At 40.3% G+C, this 22,345-nt stretch overlaps 1 protein-coding gene across 1 annotated transcript in view; it reads right to left on the reverse strand.

Annotated features, from left to right (window-relative positions):
- Positions 1-10,441, reverse strand: part of TMEM175 (transmembrane protein 175) — a 668,934-nt gene extending 658,493 nt beyond the window's left edge. Inside the window, exon 1 of the mRNA XM_044059461.1 lies at positions 10,109-10,441. Coding sequence (XP_043915396.1) covers positions 10,109-10,315 — 207 coding nt within the window. The 5' untranslated portion in view covers positions 10,316-10,441. The remainder of the gene's footprint in view (positions 1-10,108) is intronic.
- Between the last annotated feature and the right edge of the window lie 11,904 nt (positions 10,442-22,345).

Below are 22,345 nucleotides of genomic sequence, written 5' to 3' on the forward strand. Positions count from 1 at the left end.
ATTTACTGTAAGACAAAATAATCATAACACATAAGAATCACATAAGTACAAATAAATTGTTGTACAGATAATGCAGTAAAGGAATGCTCCCAATATTTAACACTGGATTACACTGTAAAGATTCAATAGTGGCCAGTAAACAACAAGGGGTGGGTTACAAAACTAAGAGAGTAACAAGAGCAACATATTCTTGACTTACCCTAACAGATACTGAACTATGTCAAGATACTGAACTATGTCACCCATGCAACATAATAGTCCACTCTAGTTTGTGCCATAGCAAGTCATCATCTTCCCCCCAACCCAAAAAACTAAATAGAGTAAGGAACAATGTTGGGTGGCCGTGGTGCTGCAGTGGTTAGCGTTGCCACCTCACAGCAAGAGGTTCTCTGGTTCGATCCTCGGTTGGGGTGCCTTCTGTGCTGAGTCTCCATGTCCTCCCTGTGGTCACGTAGGTTTCCTCCAGGTGCTCTGGTTTCCTCTCACATCCCAAAGACATGCTGTAGGTGGATTGGGTACTCTACATTGGCCCTAGGCATGAGTGCATGCATGTGTGTGCCTTCCGTGGAAGGTTGGGCATCGGGCCGGCAACTCGACACCGTAAAACTCCACTGCCAATCATGAGCAGACAGGTGATCCGCTGTAGCGACCCCTAACCGGGAAAAAGCCAAAAGAAGAAGGATAAGGAACAATGTTGTTGCACTATCAAAGGATCTTTCCAAGATACACGTGTATAAAGTTAGCACACGGCACTATACTTCGGCCTACTCTACATCCTCTGTACCTCTCACATTGCTGAAAAAGAAGGCCATGTAATGAGTCGGTTTCTAACAAATGCATACAGATTTACTTCACAGTAGTCGTTATCTACATTCCACCATATGCATTATTTAGGTTACAAGATAGATACATCTGTTGAAATATAGTGAATCAGAAGTAATGTGTATCTGAGTTAGAATCAGTAATAACTCTCATCCACATCAGTTTACCCAGATACTCATTCACCCTTTTATAATGGAGTATATCAATACTTGATTGCATGTGTCCTACTCTGTGCTTCAGAGATGCTAATTACAACATACACAGCTGAACTGCATACTAAATCAACCAATCCTGTTGAGCTAGTCAACAAGATATACAAGCAGCTATGTTATCTTCACTTTTTTTTTTTTGTGGATTGAGAAAAAAAACTGGAGTGCAGACACAAAGTAGGCACACAGAGATTGTTATTAGCTGCTGCTTTTTAATACAACTGTCGTAATACAGGCTGAAGACACTGCTGCTGCTGGTAATAGCCATACACAGAGAAGGTGAAAGGTTTACAGGCTACATAGGCACTGAAGGAACTGAGTGACCTTTCTCAGCATTTAATCAGAGACAGAGATGAGTGCAGGAAACCATCCTAGTGGTAATTAGGGTATGTATTTAAATGCTATTCCTAGTCATTGGGACACTTCACAGACTAGAAGGGAGCATGCTTGGTTACAGGCATAACCTTCCAGGTTCTTCAAAACATCACTGCATGGCATGCTACAACATGGTAAATCTAAACATTAATTCAGAGTAAATTTTCAGAAGAATCTTGCAATTGTAACATGTACTATATTAAATTAATGTGTGCCTTACACTGGAGTCGTACACATGGCAACAAAAAAAAAAGGTGAACAGTGTAGGATCTACATTAACCATGAGGTGTACAACTCAAACTGCCAAGTCATGTTTAATGGCATGTGTAGCATTTGCCACATGTGTATTGGCAAACCTGCCAGTTAACATGAAACCCATAAGTGTCTCATCTCCCAGCTGCTCCAAATGTGTGCTATAGGGGATATCTCACAGGCTCACGTAGGGGTGGATGTCTTTGCTCCAACCCACAAAAATAACAATCAATGCTCGTTTATGCTAGCCAACCTAGCTTTACTTATCTGCCACCAGCCTAACATATTCCCAGTTAATATCCCCCAACATTGTAAAGACAATAATACAGAATTGTCTTCACACATGCTCAGTACCACAGTACTAATCAGATGATTACTGACTGACCAAGGAACACTGCATGTTAGAACAGTGTTGCATAACTGAAAACAAGAATAACAGCCTGTGTGAGAAGTGCAATATTTTCCAAGTTAAATATTTCACTAACTGTACGTCTAATGTGTACTACTTCAGTATAAATGTACATTCCGTGTTTAAGTTGCTTGTGTGCTGAATGATTGTTACTACTTGCTAAAGAGGTGTATGAGAGAACAGCCGTAAGGCACCCATGCATAGCTCTGAATCTACACTGCATGTTGATCTACATTGCACACATATGCAGGCATATTCCCTGTGTACTAACATATTGTACTGTATATATCATACATTGATTTCTTCTTCTGCATGTTATCACTTCATTCTGAGCCTGTATGAATCTTACAATGAATACTAATGTAGCCATAGCTTATGAGACTTCTCCTGTGGTGCAAGGAGTTAAGTGTCACTTTCACGTTCACATGGTCCTGGGTTCGAATACAAGTATTGCAGCCTTGTTTTTGTAATGTGTCCTTGTAATAGCTAGCAATGCAATGAAGTCTACACACTTGTATATTCATTCTTGTTGTAGAAACAACTGCAAGTGTAGGCCTGCCATACCCAAGGACTAGCATTCTAATACTGCAGAATCCTATCCTTAGTATAGTGTCCCACTTCACATTATAAAATTATAGTAGTTGATCTAGTAATTCCTATATCATAATTATTGTCTTGATGGATCATATTATGTCACTTGTACAGTTTTTCTATTAATATCTGTATAATTTCACATATTGTGCTTATTTACCGTCACACAAACATGTTGCATTTGTTTGCGAGATGCTAAGCAGTGCACACCATTTTTGAATGTTGGAGATTACAACATTCTGAATCCTCAGTATCTGTTTATAACTGTAATTGGTGAGAAAAGACAAACACTGGTGTTTGTCTACATTCATATGGCTGGCGTTCAGGGTGAAGTTTTTGAGATTTCGTTCTCAAAGGTGGGGTGTGCAGGAGTCCAAAGTGTTCGATGGACTCCTAGTGAATGATTATGGTCCCCAGCTGCTGCAGGAGCATTATCATGGTTCAGATTACAAAACTGATGCATGGAATAGTTGCCCACTGTAACCAGTATCCCCCACTGGGGAACAGTGTAGAAATCACTACTGAGACCTCAGGATGAGGAAGAGGGATATCCTCGATCATTGGATCGATGAATCTAGGAATGACAGCACTCCACAGATGTGTGAGCATCACTTACAGGCACTGCTTGAATGATGATGCAGCTGCATCTCTTTCTGATTGCTGATAACAGGTTTTATTTTCTCCTACAGGTTTTATTTTCTCCTACAGGTATTGCAGAGTGAACGTTAAATGTGCGAGTCTATGAGGGAAGACTAAGACAGATGCGAGATGCAAGTGGTATGTATGATTTAAAACAGCACTGTTATTTTACCACTAGGAGTAAATACAGCTTATCGTGCTAAACACCTGTATCACGGAGTATCCATTTCTCCATTTTAAAGCAACATTATGCATGCATCAGTATGTTTAGTAAAACAGTCCAGTATTATAGAGTAGACAGGGGTTGTCATTTAGAATTCCAAACTATATAGTACATGTTTAAGTTGACATAAATACTGGAATACAAAATTATGACCTATACGGAGGTACTGCTGTGGTAGCGTTGTCGCCTCACAGTAAGACGTTGTCCTGTTCGATTCTCAGCTAGAGAGTCTTCTGTGTGGAGACGTGTGTGAATGGGCGTACCTTCGTTGAAGGTTGTGCATCAGGGCCGGCAACTCAGCATGTAAAAATCTACTGCCAATCATTAGCAGACCGGAGTTCCGCTGTGGCGACCCCTAACTGGGAAAAGCCGAAAGACACAACAACAACACCAGGGACACCAAGAACATGATGCAGATTATCATTATAACAGTGAACCTGTATCTATAAATGTGCAAAATAAAAGAGTGCTGGCATTATGCTGTATTCCAAATGGAAAGTACAGTATTAGATTAGTCACTGCTTGTGAGTACAAACAACACACTACTCAAATTTAAGGACAGCTATTTACAATAATGTTTTAGCTTGTCATCAATAAAATTGAATAGTGTTATGTATTCATAATGATAGCAGTAGAGGTGCAGACCTCTATACCTGTACCTCAGATGGCCTGCTGTAAAATGTAACCATTGTCCATGTAATATGCATATGTTCAATATACGCAAACATTCATGATTGCTTAACGCAATCTGATCAATAGTATAGTGCATCTGCGTTAGCAACAGGTTTGTATTCAACATAATAAACTTATTTACTAGCATTTGTTACTGTAATAAGTAAATTGTAATATAATATAGTACATTAACTGTAGAAAGCTTTGTATATTATCTGTTCAGTTACTATAATCATATTTTCCATTATAATTAATTATTTTGTATTACTTATGTTTTGTTTTTTATGTAAATGTTATTTTGTACATTATTTTGGGTTAGGTTTAATTATTGGATTTTAATTTTGTTATTACTACAGCGCAGCAGGTAGGGCAGTTCCCCTTGGTACGCCTACGCTCTCTCTACTGGCTACAGCATCAAGGCCCAGCACTTCTGGGCTACAGCCTGGCCACACACACACCCCACTGCCTCTGCCCTACCTGCACCCTCAGGTAGATCTGCCCCAAACAATAGGCCTGTAGTTCCTTCTAGGAGCAGAAGTGGGGGGTGATTTGGTCAGGCAAGTTGAACTGCCAGGTTTGGTGCATAGGATTGTGCACCGTACAACTGGTGCAGTCCTACGCCGAGTGGAGACATTGCCATCCATAATCATACTTAATAACACAAGGAGACACAAACTTCAGACACATTAGCCATCGACACATTGAGGTGACTGTGATGACAGTCCATTGGATGGGGACCCAATTCTCACTTTCAAACATGACATCCACAGGCTCGCGATTCCCAAACCCCCACCCCAAACAAGGTGTTCGACCCCCCCTTGTGTCCTTTACCAACCCTGTCCTTGTCTTGTATGTCTTGTCTGTCTGCAAATGCTTCCACATCTTCCCAACTTGTCTGCAAATGCTTCCACATCTTCCCAACCCCAACTTTGCTTATGTCCCTTCCCTTCCCCAGCATTCCACTTTCTCCTTAAAAAAGGGACACTTGTCCCAAAAATAAAAAAATAAATCATCATCCCACACATAGCTCCCCATTTCACAGATGTGTCTACTTGACACACCTAATTTGGTCTAGTTGGCTTCACAATGCAATTATGCTGCTGTCACCCACTCTCTGGAGGTTTCAGTCCAAATACAGCTAAAAAGGTGTACATGTGCCCAGTTGTTACTGCTGAAGAAATAGATAGCTATAGTTCTTACCAACACCCTTCCTACACATTTCTACCTTCCTTTCACTTGTTTTTTCCCCCTGCCTGCTCCCCATTTCACCACTTTACTATCTTCCCCTTTTCTTTTCTTGAAGTATTGAGCTATGATAAGCAGGACCTTATTCACTTTCATCGGACATCAGTAACATGTAGCACCACACATTTCATCATTATTACATTAAGTGCATACACAGCTGATCTTGTAACTTCACCTGTGGCTACAAGATGTCCCATCAACCTCTGACGACAAAATCTTAGCACCTTCTGTCATATAGGCAATGTTACATATATTCTGCAATATATCAATAGGTTTTCCACCCTACTTGCTCCCCATTTCACTACTTTCCTATCTCCCCATTTTTTCTGTAAAAAAGGTTCCACGTGATGGTGTGCATTGCGCAATCATGTGCATAAATGCTCACATGCAAAAAAGTATGTTAGTGTATTTCAGATGCTCGTGTACACTTATAAAAGTCCAACCTATAACACTATTCCAACCCACCAACACATATGAAAAACAAATTAAGGCATTACATGATGCTATTTTCGAACCTAGTACCATCCGGACCCTAAATGTGAAGCGTGGTCATGCTTTAATGAGCCTAAAGCCATGACCACACCCTACAACAGAGTTAATGAATCAACAGGGGTGTGTGTGTGTGTGTACATGCATTATATATATATATATATATATATTTTACACACACACACATACATATACATACACATACACACACACAAGTATAAATGCACACACACGCAACTGCACACACAAGCACGTGCACAGACACACAGTCTCTTGCTCTTTCACTGTGAAACTGTAGGCCAGTATTTGCCACGGCCCGGCGTAGAGAAATGCTGATATAGATAGCACCCCTCTAGGCTCAAACTCAGTGTTGTGAGACTTGGGAACACAGGTTGATAGCAATCTAAACTTTGATCTCCACGGGTTTGCAGTGGTAAGAAACACCCTTATTTGTTAGATGCACAATGTAGAATGTAACACATTCAAGACCAAGGAGGTTATAGCGGCGCTATACTCCACCCTTATCAGACCACTAATTGAGTACAATGCTCCCTTCTGTATATACCTCACCAGACACCTGGAACAACTGGAGAGACCGCAGAGGTTTCTAACCAAGAGAATCCAGGCCCTCCAAAATATGACATGCATGGAAAGACTGAAAGCCCTGTCAATGTACTCTATCATACAGGCTGCTGAGAGGCGACTTGTGACTGGCATACACAGCAGCCTTGGACCCTGCCCTAATGGAAATGCTGCACTTCTGCAAATTAAATGGGGCAAGAATAACTCACTCCAGGTATCTCAACCTAGCCTGCAACATTAACAGAACATGCTTGAGAGACAGATACATTTCCCAGAGATTGTCGCTCCTCTGGAATAAGCTCGCATTTCCCAGAGATTGTCGCTCCTCTGGAATAAGCTCGCACTCCATGTGAAGCAGAGCTCTTGCCTTTTCTTTTTTATTTTTAATAAAACTACTAAAAATTCTCTTCTCCTGCTTATTATAGCTGACTTTGCAAACTATTGCTCACATATCTACCAGAGTATTTGACAATGACTCATACAATACATCTACTCTGTTGCTGTTTCTGTCACTTAGCAAAGAAACAGCTGAGTAAACAAGCCCAATGTTTTAACAATGTTCATATTCTATTTGTGTAGCATGAGGGATGTCAAAGATTCTTTTTACTTAATAGATACGCAAGACTTCAGGACACTGGTGTATGTGGGGGTGTAATTTTGATTCTGCTCTGTTTGAGCAAAGTTTTCCTGTTTAGTATCACGGAGATAATAGCAGATGTATTATTTTTTTTTTTACTGACATACAGTGTTCGTGATCAGGGATTTGAGTCAGACTTGCTCCCATGAATAAATGCTCAATTTACAGCAACCACATATTAGTGTACAACCAATCCCTGATCATGTTTTTGAATAATAATGATCTTTCATTGTATAATGCCAACAACTCTACAGGGATGTAGCTAGCATTTATTCCAAGTAAGCCATATAACTCAAATTAAATTTGTGGCAACATTTTAGCCAACACAAAAGCACTAAGTGGTCGGTCTTCAAGCAGATACAGGATATGTTAGAAAGGGTAAAAGGTAAAGGCTTCCACAGTGGAAGCTGTTAGGTGTTAGTAGTCTAGTTAAAGGATCCTAAGATGAAAATAATAGCACATGTACTGCGTCTTCAATACCATCTTTAGGTTACATGCCACAGAACAAAGGGCAATTATGTCAGAAGGAGGCAACAGACAGGGACATAGCCATTTTTTTTAATTATACACCATTTTTTGAAATATCACCCCCCACACATTCACACACACACACATGTAACCCTACCACCCCCACACTTGTATATGTTTCTGGACAGTAGAACTTCATTTCTGCAGAAAACTGCATTTAAACAACCACACATTCTGAAAAAATGTAATTTAAGAAAATATATAACCATATAACACAATCTTTTCTTTTAATTTAAAAGCCAGCACATTTCTTGAACGTAATAAATAAGTGTATGCCATGGCATGCATGGAGTATATCTGGCTACACACTTCAATAGGCCGATGCATGATGTGCGAACCTAACCTTTATGGCTACACTCGCCTTCGTTATTATGATTCTTGTGCCCTGCCGCTACTTTGTAGACATGCAATCCACAAACTGCTTGTGAAGATAAGTGAAGGCTGCCAGGCTAGCCAGATACATTAATATTTACAAATGACAGAATTATCTAAGCCACAGGCTTGTTCTCTTAAATGTGAAAAGACTGCATTGGATACTAAACTGCAAACATGTAACAGCAGTGCACTCTGCTGTAAGAAAGCTAAGTCAAGCATTTTATGACTGTCTTTGATGTCAAAATTCGGAGCCAATATGTCTGGATGAAGGAATTCTGACTATTGTTTTGAGGCCAGAGTTAATGGCTAGAATTTGCATGTATAATTTCTTTTATTGCTCTGGTTCCTGACCAGCTGCAAGATCAAAGGGGCTATAAACCTCTGAGAGTCTGTTAGCCTGGGAACCAGAAAGAAATTATGTAATCTGAAATGAATCATGTTCAACTGTGTTATCAATTTTAGGAGAGAAAGAATGAGGGCATTAGAGCATTTGTCTTGAGAACATCCAACATCACTAGCACTGTCTTGCTCTATATGCAAGTAGGATTTTAGAACTGTGTTTTCTCTTAGAAATAGCTAGGAATTAGGAAGATTCGACTAAGTGTTTTTCTGTGTCGTGGTCAGAACTTTCTACTGTATTATTTAAGTATTTCTCTGTGATCTCTGAACTCGACTGCCACTGTGTAGTAAGAAATATGGTCTTGTGTTTGTATTTATTTATTATTAAATATTTTTAAACCTTTCAACTGTGGCTGTTTTGTGTAGAGATGATTGAAACTCTAACAGTACACTGCATGTATATAGTGATACTGTACCAAATCACTCCAAATAAAAGTCTTGACTGTTTGGTTGCACTTACCATTTGGATAATAATATCGCACAGCAATAAATGGACACCATTTAATAAGGGCCTTTGAGTAGCTGATGCATATTAGCTGTGTGGTGGCAGTGATTTCTACCACATAGTCTGGGCCAGGAGCGGCCTTAGGACAACTGGTGCCCTAGGCAAAAGGGCTCCATGGCGCTCCCACCACATCACCCCGTGCCCCCATCCTAGTCTACCTACACCAAATAAATACTGGAAAAGCTCCCCTACTAGACCGGCGCCCTAGGCGGCCGCCTAGTTGGCCTATGCCTAAGGCCGGCCATGGTCTGGGCAAAAAGGGCACAGCTGGAGAACCTGTGCCAACCCTCCCCAGGAGTGTCTGTGTGATTGTATATAACTCTTATCTCAAAGTATGTGCGTGTCAGCTACTTGGGTGGGGACACGAAGAACTAGTTGGACAGAGAGGGTGCTGGAGGTTTTAGCTTGCCCACTTGGCTGAGATCTGGACCCTATAGCTGTGCCAGTGGGGAGTCTTATTGTGGACCTGGAGAGAAAGGGAGAAACCGGCCCCAGACTGACTGTGCTCTTAAGGGAAATTGTACCTTACTGTTTGTGTATTTGCTATCCTTTCCCTATATGGACACCCCTTGCTGGTGTTAGTGGTGAGGATTGAGGCTCCTTGATTGCTGGGCCAGTGCAGGGGCATCACACTGCTACCTGATGGGAACTGCAGAAGAAAAATTTGTATGATCAGACTCAACAAGGAAGAAGCAATTATATCCACGTTGTGTGTGTTTATTACAATTACACACAACATATATAAACATATACACATGCGCATATATATCTTTGAATATGCAAACATATACGACGCATACACATACAAAGATATAGGCACGTAAGCGCACACTGGTACGTGCACGGTTATATTTACACAGACACACTGGATACATTACATAGACATGCACGCACATCTGTTCCACTTACAAAAGAAGGGGGTGCACAAACATACAAATAATTAAAGCAAGCAACATTACTCAAAATCCAAAAAGAACAACTGCATAAAAAACTACTTGCTGATAGAGTTAAATTAACAAATGCATTTGTTTCAGAAATACAATCAACTTTGAAGGTAAAGGAGTTAGTATAAGTAGCAAAGATCTATGCCAACGCTCGCGGTCAGGGATAACACGTCTAATCCAAAATGAAAAAAAAAAATAATGCCTTTACTTACCATAATCGTGGCTACGATGGACAATATAGCATCACTGTATGCCAGCAGCCTGTGTGCGGACTGGGTGTTGCCCCCTAATTCTGGCAATGCCAGAGTCCGCAGAAATGGACGTCGAGCAGTAATTTCAATCTTTTCCATGTCCTCATCAACATGATGCTCCAAAATGTCCACATCTTCTTCTCCAGGGCGGTTATTTTCATTATCCATGACTCCCGTTTACCGGCTTATAACGTGTGTATTAGTAAACATAGATGGTAAAACAGCCCCATGTTGACTGGGAGGAGTAATTGGTTCCCGGAACAAGGCAGAGCAGAAACTAAGCCAATCGGCTGCCAACAGGAACGGGCAATTACCTTTTGGATGTGACGTTCCATAACTTCCGTCATTTTTCACGTGGTGTATGTTTTGATTTTTGAAAAAGGGAAGACGCAAAGCCTGATGTATAAAACGTATCGTGTATATGAGCTAGGGAGTGACATAAACAATTTTTCAACGCTAGAGACATTCATAAGTCTGAATGAATCAGGGACAAATCCAGAAATAATCGGCGACGCTTTTTAAATAGTGGTACTATTAACTTGAGACATTGGTAGAATAAGAGATTGTGAATTAATATACATCTTATGAAGTAAAAAGAAGTATGTAACTATACTTGCTGTGATCATTTATCAAGTTTTAGGAGGGATTAAGACTGACAGAGCTAAAAATCTGTGTCAAAATCAGGGACCGTTGAGAGGGTATGGAGACTATTAAAAGTCGTCAGAGTGGAAGGAATAGAACTTTAGAGACAATCTAGTCTTTTCAGTGATTGATTTGTTTGTTAAGTAATAGTAAACTGTAGCAGGAGAAAGACTGCGTTCCTGTGAATAATATTTAATCCCTGTTTTGAAAATAATCGGACTTGTATATTGCAGCAACATGGGAGGTTTGGGTGTGAATTTATAGGTCAAGTCATGGGAAATGTGAGTATCACTTTAAGTAACACCAGAATGAGTATCTTGTGGTCTTCCTCACCTGAAGCCACAGTAAAAGCAGCAGCTGTTATGAGCACTGCATTGTATTTGATTTTTAACTGAAGCATTTTTTACATTGGTAGCCCATTAACTGTTAGCCTATCATAAATTGTGAAGTAAGAATTGCTTATAAATCTAGTTTAGATATTTATTTTATTTCCGGGGGACAGTGCAAAAGTAATAGCATGTACTGCTTATTTAAAAGGCGTTTAATAATAATACATTCTTCTGGTACAACAGTGTTTTCATAATTCTGTTTCTGAGGGAAGGATGGTGCCCCTTGATCCCCTCTCAAGAAGAAGGTTGTGGATCAAGTGGTTGGTGCCACCTTTATAAGTAGTATAAGGATAATACTGTTTACATATATTGTTGATGTTAAATCACAAAATGCTTACTCTTGCACCATATTCACAGAATGAGAATACATGGAAAGACAGCATGAACGATTTTAACCTAAATCTGTGTTTACAAGCATTTTGATGCACATTTTAAATGTTATGTAGTGAACAAGTTTTTCGGTACTTGCATATTATCGCAACCACATTCCAAACAGAAGCGTCTCATTTCCAAGCCATTCTCCTTCAGGAATGTGTCATGATAAGTCGCCAAGTTTTTGAAAATATGTTGACAAGTAAACGTTGAAAAATTACTTGTTTTCTTCAGAAAAGTGAAGTAGTCAGTGCCTGTCATATGTTTCAAGCGCCCGCGATTTTGCATTTACTGTAGTTATTGCTATAGAGAGAATGCATGCCGAAACAAAACATGTTGCTATGCTCACTTTGTAAGTGAACTATTATCATCTTTACAAATCATCCTTTTATTTTAACTGCACATATATACCTGAAACTCCTTGAGCCAAGCCACCCCAAAGTGAGAAATTACTTGCTTTTTTCAGACAAGTAAACTACAGCCTACCTGTCATACAGATCAAGTCTCCGGGGATTTTGCATGTAATCATTGGTCTTCAGAGAATGCCTGCCGAAACAAAACACGTTGTTCTGTTCACCTTCTAAGTGAACTAGTTTAATATTTCCACATCATCTAAGTGCACCTATATAAGTGAAACTTCTTGATTCAAGCCACCCCATTTCAGGGACTGCCCCTCACCTTTTTTTTTCTTTTTGGGGATGGACGAATGCGTACAGCATAACCCTTTGGGCAATGGGGCCACACATGGAAATGCCCCCTGACATCCGTTGAATAAACATTTTAACAAAATACATTTTCACTGCTCTCCTTGTAACATCTGTATTGAAATGTTTTCTAAAATACATTTGAATGTATTAGGCCCAGACAATGTACTGTTCATGATGAAACTGGTCTGTGAACACATACTTGAAATGTGGTTGCGATAATACATAAGTGCCAGTTTTTCGTTTAAATTATTGAACAGTGAAAAGTTCAATGTAATTTGCATTTTATAAACTTTTTTTTTTCAAAATAAAGTTGTCATTCTGTCTTTCAGTCAGTTAACTCATGAGAAGTCGTCTTAGTATTTTATTCTTTCTTTGAAAGATGGTCCATATGCAGCCATCAGAGTCTGTCACTGCAACACATTACAGCAGAAAACTGAAAGGTATTATTCCAGAAATTCTGTTTATTGTTGGTCGCATGTGTTTTCAAACTAGCTGAGCCATAGAGAAAAATTGCATTTGCCATTCATTTGTGTTATTATTATTTTTTTTTTTACAAGGAAACTGCTCAATAGAAATTACAGATGCTTGTGTTATTGACCTTAAATAACAAGCCAGGCAGTCTAAATTTGGTGAGATGCATGTTTCATTGATAAGAAACTGAACAGTTTGTGCTAGAGGATGTGATCAAACAATGAGTAGACTTTAAAAAATAAATAAATAAAGCAAACATGACCATATCAAAATGCGTGGATTTATGCAGAGCAAGTAAAAATTATAAGTATACAGCTAAAATAATAACTTGAGGAAATTTAAGCATTTAAGATAAAATGTGAATCAAGTAATGAAGCAAAAGGAGAATGCTTTTCCCGGTTAGGGGTTGCCACAGTCCCTCATTGTGATTTTTTTTCACATCTAAGTTAGTCAGTACATCACTGAAATTACCTTTTCCCTATCATTAACTCTGTCACATTTTCAGTTTTCTAGTTTGTCTTCATGCAAATCTTCATTCTATTTTGATAAATGTTCTTTTCAGCATTTCTGCTGCATGCCTTCCCTTGCCTGGTTTGTATACACCATCAGCTCATGCTTCTATGCAGTAAGCAACATCCTCTGTAATACTTTAATTTCAAGGATGCATTGTACAACAACTTTCAGTATGCGGTGGTGGTGCTGCGGTAGCGTTGTCGCCTCACAGTAAGACGTTGTCCTGTTCGATTCTCAGCTAGAGGGTCTTCTGTGTGGAGACATGCGTGAATGGGCGTACCTTCCTTGAAGGTTGTGCGTCAGGGCTGGCAACTCGGCATGTAAAAATCTACTGCCAATCATTAGTGGACCTGAGTTCCACTGTGGCGACCCCTAACTGGGAAAAGCCGAAAGACACAACATTGTACAACAACTTTCTGAATGTGACTTGCAAGGATTTATGGGCTGTCTTTACTTGTGTTTCCTCTGTCATAAATGTATTAATGAGTTTTTCGCATTCATATACTCTTGCTTACATCGCTTTCTGTATTTCAGTATATATGTAAATGTTCCTCATGACGAATACACAACTGATCTCTTTTCCTGCAAGATTACAGTTCTTCCACAGTCCTGACTTGGATCCACCTGCAGCATAACTGGCTTACATATGTGATAGTATTTCAATGCAGGTGATTAATTTTCTGAGCATTTCAACCCTGTTTTCCTGCTCTATACTACATCTTGTTAAACATTTAAGAGGTGTAATTATTGCAGACAATATCAATTTTATCAAATTATTGTACATCCTTTGCAAGATATTGCATTATTCCCAGAAATTTCATTACATTTGCTTGTCTTCTGGTTTTGCCAATTCCACTAATGCCCTGACCTTTCTCATAGGTTGGTACTAGGCTATCGGCCCTAGGGCCTATACAAGCCTAGCCATAACAATTCCCTGGCTATTTCTTCCCACACTATTTACTTCCCTGGAACCCTGTCTAGCAGGGCGACTGACATGATCCCCGGGGTGAATTTCCTTTCTCTCATCCAATCATCAAGGTTCCTTTTGAAGAGGACCAAAGAAGCGCTCTGCTTGACATGTATGGTCAGTCTATTCCAGAGTCTGGGGAGTCTCTGGGTCAGGAATCTATCCCTGCAGCATGTTTTGTTTATTGTGATGACAAGGTTTAGATCCCTGGACCATGTGGCTCTGAGGGATTGGGATTTCTTTAAGTGTAGCATGTCCAACAGCTCTGGGTTTGACATGGCCTTGTATGTTAAGCAGAGATTGCCTCGGAGTAGGCGATATACGACAGAGTATAGCTGGAGTTTTTTAAGGCGGTCAGCATAGGGCATCTGCTTTAGGCCTGTGAGTCTTTTAGTGAGGTATTTCTGCAGCCTTTCCAGTTCTTGCAGATGTCTTGAGAGGTACATACCAAGTGGGGTGTTGTATTCTATAATGGGTCTAATGAGGGATGAGTACAGTGGGACAATGACCTCTTTTTTTCTGGATGAAAAGCCCTTAGTGATGAGGTGTGCCACATAGAAGGATTTCCTGACTGTTGTGGCGATGTGGTTATTGAAGGTGAGACCACTGTCCACCTGTGTCTAAGTCTCTTATCACACTTTTGGTGTTTAGTGTACTGCCACCTGTGTGGTAATTCACGGGTACATGTTTTTTCCCAAAGGGGATAACTATACATTTCTTGGCATTGAGCTTGAGCCCATGGCTCTGGCACCAAGCATCTGTTTCTATAAGGCCCTTTTGTAGAGTATCCACATCATTCAGGGATTCAATAATGGCTCCCAGTTTGCAGTCATCTGCAAGCTTTGTTAGCCAGAGTCCCTTAGTGTTGGCCTGTACTTCAGAGAAGTAGATGCCAAACAAGAGAGGTCCCAGGACTGAACCCTGAGGTACTCCACTTGTCACTTGTCTGGAGCTGGATTTGGAGTCAGCTGTTTTTACAGTGTGGGTTTTGTCAGTAAGCCAGTTGGCATCCCATCGAGTGATGTAGGGATTAATGCCTAGCTTAGTAAGTTTATCTGTGATTCCAGAGTGGGGGATGGTGTCAAAGGCCTTGGCGATGTCCAGATAAGTTGTGTGGACTGCCTTACCCTCATCCATGGCTCTGGAGACTGATTTGAAAAAGTCAGTCAGGTTCAGGAGACAAGATCGGCCCTTCATGAAACCAAACTGGGTGGGGTCCAGTGTTTGAAGGTTGCCAATGTCTTTGTTTATAAGTTCCATGATAATATGTTCCATGGCCTTGCAGATCAGCCTCGTCAGACTGATGGGGCGGTAGTTCCCAGGATCCAAGGTGGATCGCCCCTTGTGGAGTGGGATAACTGTAGCTGTGCGCCACTCAGTGGGCATGAAGCCTGAGGTGAGGGTATGATTAAACATGACACTTAAGTGAAGTGCCAGTTCATTTTGTAGTTCATGTAGTACACAGCCCGGGATATCATCTGGTCCCATGGATGCTGGATTCTTAGCTTTGGAGAGTGCGTTTTTTACCTGTGTGGTAGTTATTACCGGAATTTGGCAATCTTCCGGTATTGTGATGGGCCATTTAGGGGGTGAGAGGGGGGTGAGGTTGGCACTGAATTGATCTGCCAGGATATTGGTAATATCCTTGGGATCAGTATATTTAATGTCATTCTGTTTTAGCTCAGAGCAGATCTGAGCATTGCCATTTAGATTCTTGACATTATAGAATGCCTTGTGGTTGTCTTTGGAATCTTTGGCAATTTTATTTTCGCAACTAGCTTTGGAGGATTTTATTATTCTTACTGAGGCTGGTGAGGGAGTTTTTTGCATCCTGGGATTTTCCTCTTTTCTGCAGCAGTTTCTTCCTTTTGTTGTAAAGTTTGTTTATAGCAGGGGACCACCAGATTGGCTTCCTTTTTTTGGAGGAGAGCATCTTGGTTCTATTTGGGATGGCACAATTCATGCATGAGTGGATGTGCTCGTACTCTAGTGTAGGACTAAGCAGTCAAACTTTCAGTTCCCGTCTGCATGGGTGTCATGAAGTTTGTAACTTCTGACTTAAGTAGCATGAAGTTGGCTTTGGAGAAGTTTTTTATGGAGGTTTCTTTACTGGGGGGTGGGATGTGGATGTTAAGGGTGATTAGCTTATGGTCTGACTTGACCAACGAGGGGGTGACCATAGGTGTGGAGCATTGATTTCCCATGTTGGTAATGACCAGGTCTAGGATATTGGAGCCCCTGGTGGGACTATGGATTAGTTGATCCAGGGCATTGGAATTTATGAATTCCAAGAACCATTGGGCAAATGTGTTGGTACACAAGTAGTTTTCCCTGTTAATGGCAGGGTAGTTGAAATCACTCAGTATTAGGGTGTTTGGTTGTATATTAATATTTTCCAGTATGTTTAGAAAGGTGTAGTGAGAATCTTGGGGCATGGTGGGGGATTTGTAGCAAGCTACAATTTGGATTGCTGTCTTACCTAGTGTTAGTTGCACCTGAAGAATTTCAGATGCATTGTTTTGGGCAACTAACCTGGCGGTGTGAATAACTTTGGTGAATATGGACACTCCTCCACCTTTAGTGTTTTGATCCTGGTTTGGTGGCTGAAAAGTGTGGTAAGATTTCTATCCTGGCATTGCAGGGGTGCTCTCTGGAGCCTTGAACCAGGTCTCAGTTAATGCACAGATATCAGTGTTCTCCATTTTTAGGAGTGCCTCGAGAGAGTACATTTTGTTGTTTAGACTTCTAGCATTGAGTAGCATTACCTTCAGATTTTGCATGCTTGTACCTGTTATGGTGGTGGTTTTGTCCTTTGAATTTTGTGTAAAAAAAGGCACTATAGGGGGGGCAAGAGCCTTAGACAGTAACCTGAATCCCACGGGTGACAGGTGCAGACCATCTGTGGCAAAGCATCGTGGTCTGTCAATCATGTCGTCCCAGGCAGACAGATACTGGATCACCTTTGAATGACACCAGAAGCTTAGCCAATTGTTGAAGTCAATCATTTTGTCCTTATATTGTGGTATCATTCTGGGCGAAGGCAGGATGCTTCTCAGGGCTAGGGTCATAACTGCCTGAGCCACATGATCCGAGAGCTCTTCCATGTCTCTTTTCATGTAGTCCAGGGAGGTACGTCTCAAGTCATTTAATCCAACATGGACAATGACAGAGTCATATTTGTACTTGTTGTGGAGTGACTTGAGTGCATGAGTTATGTGGCAGATCCTGGCACCCGACAGGCAGCTCACTGTAATTTTCTCCTTGTTCAGCCTGGTGAGTGGGACAACAGTGTGCCTGACTATAGAGTCACCTATGACTAAAGTGTTAGGTACGTTGTCTTGCCTTAGGGGCTGTTGCTGGGTGGCACACAGGTGTTGTGAGCTATGTGACACTTTGGTTGTGATTGTTTTTTGTTTGCGTTTCAGCTTCGGAGGTCCTTGTTGCTTGGGCAGGTTACAGTTAAGGGTCTCCACATATGTGGATTTAGTGTTGCTATGTGTGGGTGTTGGTGGTGTGAGTTTAGAAGGGCTATGTGTTGCTTGAGGTGTAGTGCGGGTGTTAACCTTGTCCTCTTAACTGTCTAGAACAATCTTGGGTGAAGAGAGCTTTGCTTCCAGTTTGGCTATGTAAGAGCATCTCTCATAGGTTGCAGTGTTAGGTGGTAGGAGGAGAGGGTTGTCTGTGTACATGAGGCAATTGCTGCATTGCCCCATTATGCCCAGATACACCAGGTGGTCAGGAGAAATCACCGGAAGCTGACCCTTGGGCATGCCTCGTTTACTGCTTTTTTTTGAAAAGTACAGGAGCTGTTTTCTCTTACCTTAGCAAGGTACTTTGCAATTATAGGCTGTTTAGTGCCTATGATTAATTTCTCCTTATTAATAAGGAGAGTTGAGTGCTTGTATCAGTTTAAGGCTTCCTAGTGCTTTCCAGCAGATATTAGAGCAAGTGCTAGGCACAGAGATGCTTAAAGGTAAGATGAAAAAAAATGGTTTATCCTAAACACTGCAGTGTGCACTAGAGAAGTTAGATGTGAAAGTAGGTAACTTAAGTTTTACCTGTCTAAAATGTTAAGTTTTAGTAGAGAGTCACTATTTTTAAAAGAGCAAGATAGATTGAAAGGGGGTGATCACTTTTGTATTCCGGTACTATGGAATACAGTAGAATGGCCAATACATTTAAATAGTTGAAGGGGAGTGATTTCACAAAATGATAATTTTGTGCTTACTCACACAAGCAAGTGAAAGCAGAGAGGAAATGAGATGTATGGTCAAATTAAGAGGCAGGCAACTAGAAAGACAGTGGTATATAAGAACACAACAGTGACAGGGTGTGGGGGTGGGGGAAAATTTCTGCCTGACTCACAAGAGACAGAGCTGTGGTGTCTTTTGAAATTTTAATATGCAGTAAAAAGCAGAACACAAGCAAAACACAAGGTAAAGAAAACAAATCACAGTGCTCAAAGTATAAAAAGGCAATAAACTAATACAAAATACAACAAATAAAAAGCAAACCAACCCTTCCCTCACAGCAAAGTGTAGCAGAGTCTGGGTGAGCCTTTCCAATAAATGTGAATTGTACATAGGTAATTGCTTTCAGTGGAATACATAAGAGCTGTAAAGTTCATAGCTTGTTGATCCAGAGGACTAGTAGTAGCCTGGCCACAATACCTCACATTGTAGATACCCATTAACATGACCAATTTATACCTAGTTTTGACCGCTTTCAATGTCAGCTTGAGCAGCCAGACTCAAATGTATTGACAATTACCTATCCATTCATTTATGTTACTCTTAGAGAGGAAAGTGAAAGTGGGTTTTCAATTGTGGATGCATAGGTAGTGCTTAAAGGACAACAATGGAATTCTACTATTAAATGTTCAACGTCTCTGCCTTTTTTCTCCCCATTTAAATTCCTTGCTATGAATAAACAGCAATACAGCATTTAAAATATTTTAAACCAACTGTTTCTCTTCACTAGAACATTACTTTACTGTACTGTGGTGGTTTCACTTTCAAAAAACTTTTATCCCACCCTGGAAAAGCTTGCTGCAGTCTCCAATTCATTGATGTCATCAATGCGAATGAATACAGGTAGTTTTCTGGCCATTTCCCTCTCCAAACTGACATCACCACAACCATCCTAAAAACCCACCCATGCTGTGATTTTACAGCTCCCTGGTCCTTCCCCTAAAGGCTAGAACAAGGAAACAGTACGAGTTAAGTGTCCTGCTTTGAGCTGTCACTCACAGCAGGTAACAGTTCAAATTACCCTTAGCACTTTGACAGCTAGGGAAGTTAGGCGTGAAGGGGGATGGGAGATGAGTTGAAGTAGTACAATTCAGGCTTCACAAAAGACTGCAATTTAGCCATTCTAAAAAGAAACGGCAGTAAGAACCATTTTAAAGTCTGTTCTATGGCATTTGCACTGTTTGTGTTTTAAGTAGTCATTAACCTTAGCTCGAGATGATAGTCACTGCAAGTGACACCCTGACCCCATGGGTAAAATGGGAAAAGGGTTTGAGGATGGATGGATGGACTGAATGGCATGAAATGTTACTTAAAAGGAGCTTTAGGAAGAAAGAGTCCTTGTATGATATAATTTTTTTTACAGACAAGCACTGCTTGTGGGATACCTAGAGGCAGACTAAACAATCAGAATCACTTCAAGATGCTAGACCCCATGTGGTCAGACTCAGAAATTATGTATAAAACTATTTAAAAACCTGTAAATAGTCCCAGAGTGGTATTAAAATGTAGGAAACACCAAACCATTATGAAATAAACATGTTTTTTGAGTCTGTGGGTGCAGGTCTCCTTTAAAGCTTAATCTTCCTTGAAATGTTTCTCTAGGTGAAATGAAACATTTCCATATTTAGATCCTGCCTTCCTCCCAGTGCTGTGGCTATGAAAACAGGAAACTTTACTTTCAGAATTAAAGCTAAACAGAAAATACTGTGTATGAGACTCTTTTTAAAAAGAGAAAGCAACTGTTAGTTTAGCAGTTTTTGTTTTGCTTTTTAAGTATGCACAATGAACTAAAACTCGAACAGAATCTCAAGCCCGAGGTACATTGCCTTTGAAATTGTTCAACTGCTGTTTGGATCACAAGTCAGAAGTAGATAGACTTTAATAATCTTGTGTTACTGTTTGTGATAGGGCCAGATAAGCGGACCATTCTTTTCTGTATTCTCTATGTATGTCTGCTAAAAATATTTCACTATGTAACTGTACAAATAATTATTTTATATTACAAACATGTTTTGATTTTATTTGTTTCATTTAAAAGGTTTTGCTAATTTAATATCTAAAGGTTTTGTTAATTTAATTTCTAAATGTTCTAGGCTTGTGGTTCTATTTATTATTATATGAGTATGTGCATTAAACCAAGTGACATCTCAGCTGTTGGTATCTGCCTTTGAGGAGCTACTGCTTAAAGCTGTTGCTTCTAAGCAAATATTTAATCTTTGGCTTATTTTAATGGTATCTAATAACTGTGATATTGATATGCCACCTTGGCAGTATGTTATCTTGAAGCCAGAGATGGGAGTTTGGTACTAGTCCCTTTTGTAACTGTTTTTGTGTGTGTGTGTGTGTGTGTGTGTGTGTGTGTGTGTGTGTGTGTGTGTGTGTGTGTGTGTGTGTGTGCACTCATGAGTACAAAAGCATATAAAATAATCTTGGACAAGTTTTATTGCTTTTTTAAGCTATCATAAGCATTGAACTAGGAGTAACGTGGGAAACACCCTAGGTTCCAGTGATTGTAACTCTACTCTGTAAAGCTTTTACTGGGCGTGGCTGGTGGTGTCCACCACCAAGGCAACAGTGTACATACACTGCATAGACTTAACGCCAGCCACAATTCTCATGTAATATGGTAGCAGTGGTATTGATTGTGAGTCCATAACCCCTAGTCTATCACACATATATACCTGTGGCAATGGGTAGGATTAATATGCCTGTTTGTTACATATAATTGGTTTGAAGTGGTGTGGATACATTGCGAACTGGACTTGTGTAGTTTGCAAATGTTTTATCACCAAATGTGTGAACCTTGGCAGCAATAAGGTAAATATACAGCAGTATAGCTTGTCATGGCAATTTTATTTTTCAGCAGACCTGTTAGGAAATATGAAAACAAAATCTTCAGAATATGAAAAAAAAGCTTCAGTTTCATAGTTCACCAAAGAGTACATATCAAATGGAATCCAACATGCTGACATGGCAAAGGATGAGATTACAGCCATCTGTGCTGCAGCTACAATTCAGTCCCCAAGACCTGGTGACAGCTTGAAGTAGTTGTGAATACAATAGTGCAGTAGAGCAACTTAGTTTATTCCTATATAACCTCAGAATGCAGCTTGAATTAAAAAGTCTACAGCTGGGGCTGACATTCTTGGAGGTAGAAGCAGTCAAGTGAAATAAAACAGACGGGTATAAATAGGGAGTCTAGAGAGAGGGGCTAAAGCTGCAGAGAGGGAAAGGAAGTGCTACAATGATCTGGCCATGATGGAGAAGAGGTAGAAGGAGTGATGCAAAAAATGAAAAGCAGTGCCTGTATGAAAGGAATTCCTGACCCTCACTAAAGGCGCATGAGTTGCAGTGGTAAAATTCAGCCCTGAAAGCCAAGGTCAGTACTAAACAACTTCTTCACTATAAAGAGGAAGATGATTTTGATAAAATTATTTGAGCATCTTAATGAGTGCTTAATCAGATCCAAACTATCCAGTAGCAAAAAAAGCTGACTCTGACCATTTAGACTATTTGAAAGTTTTTTTTCTGGGTGTATGTATACAACTTATACAGAAAATGTGTAGAGAAAACAGAAGAAACCCAGAGGATGGTGTCAGCAGTTTCTTTACAGAACAAAGCACTTATTTTAATAGGTGGATGTGTGAATGTCAAATTACTGCCTGTGAAATGTTGGGTGACCTTAAGACAAGGAAACAAGCACTCAGTACTTTGCCTCAGGGTATGAGAACCAATTTGATAGACTTTGAATGTTCCTTAGCTGAAAAGCTATGTATAAAGGGTGACCTCTGTTTAACCAGCAGGGCAGAACTACACAAGGGGGGGGGTGCCTGGTCCTATACATGAATATAGAGGGACCCACAAGGAGGCAGTTTGCACCATCACAT

This window comes from Protopterus annectens, chromosome 17.part0 (genome assembly GCF_019279795.1).
Source record: "Protopterus annectens isolate FY-2018-M chromosome 17.part0, PAN1.0, whole genome shotgun sequence".
Taxonomy (NCBI): domain Eukaryota; kingdom Metazoa; phylum Chordata; order Ceratodontiformes; family Protopteridae; genus Protopterus; species Protopterus annectens.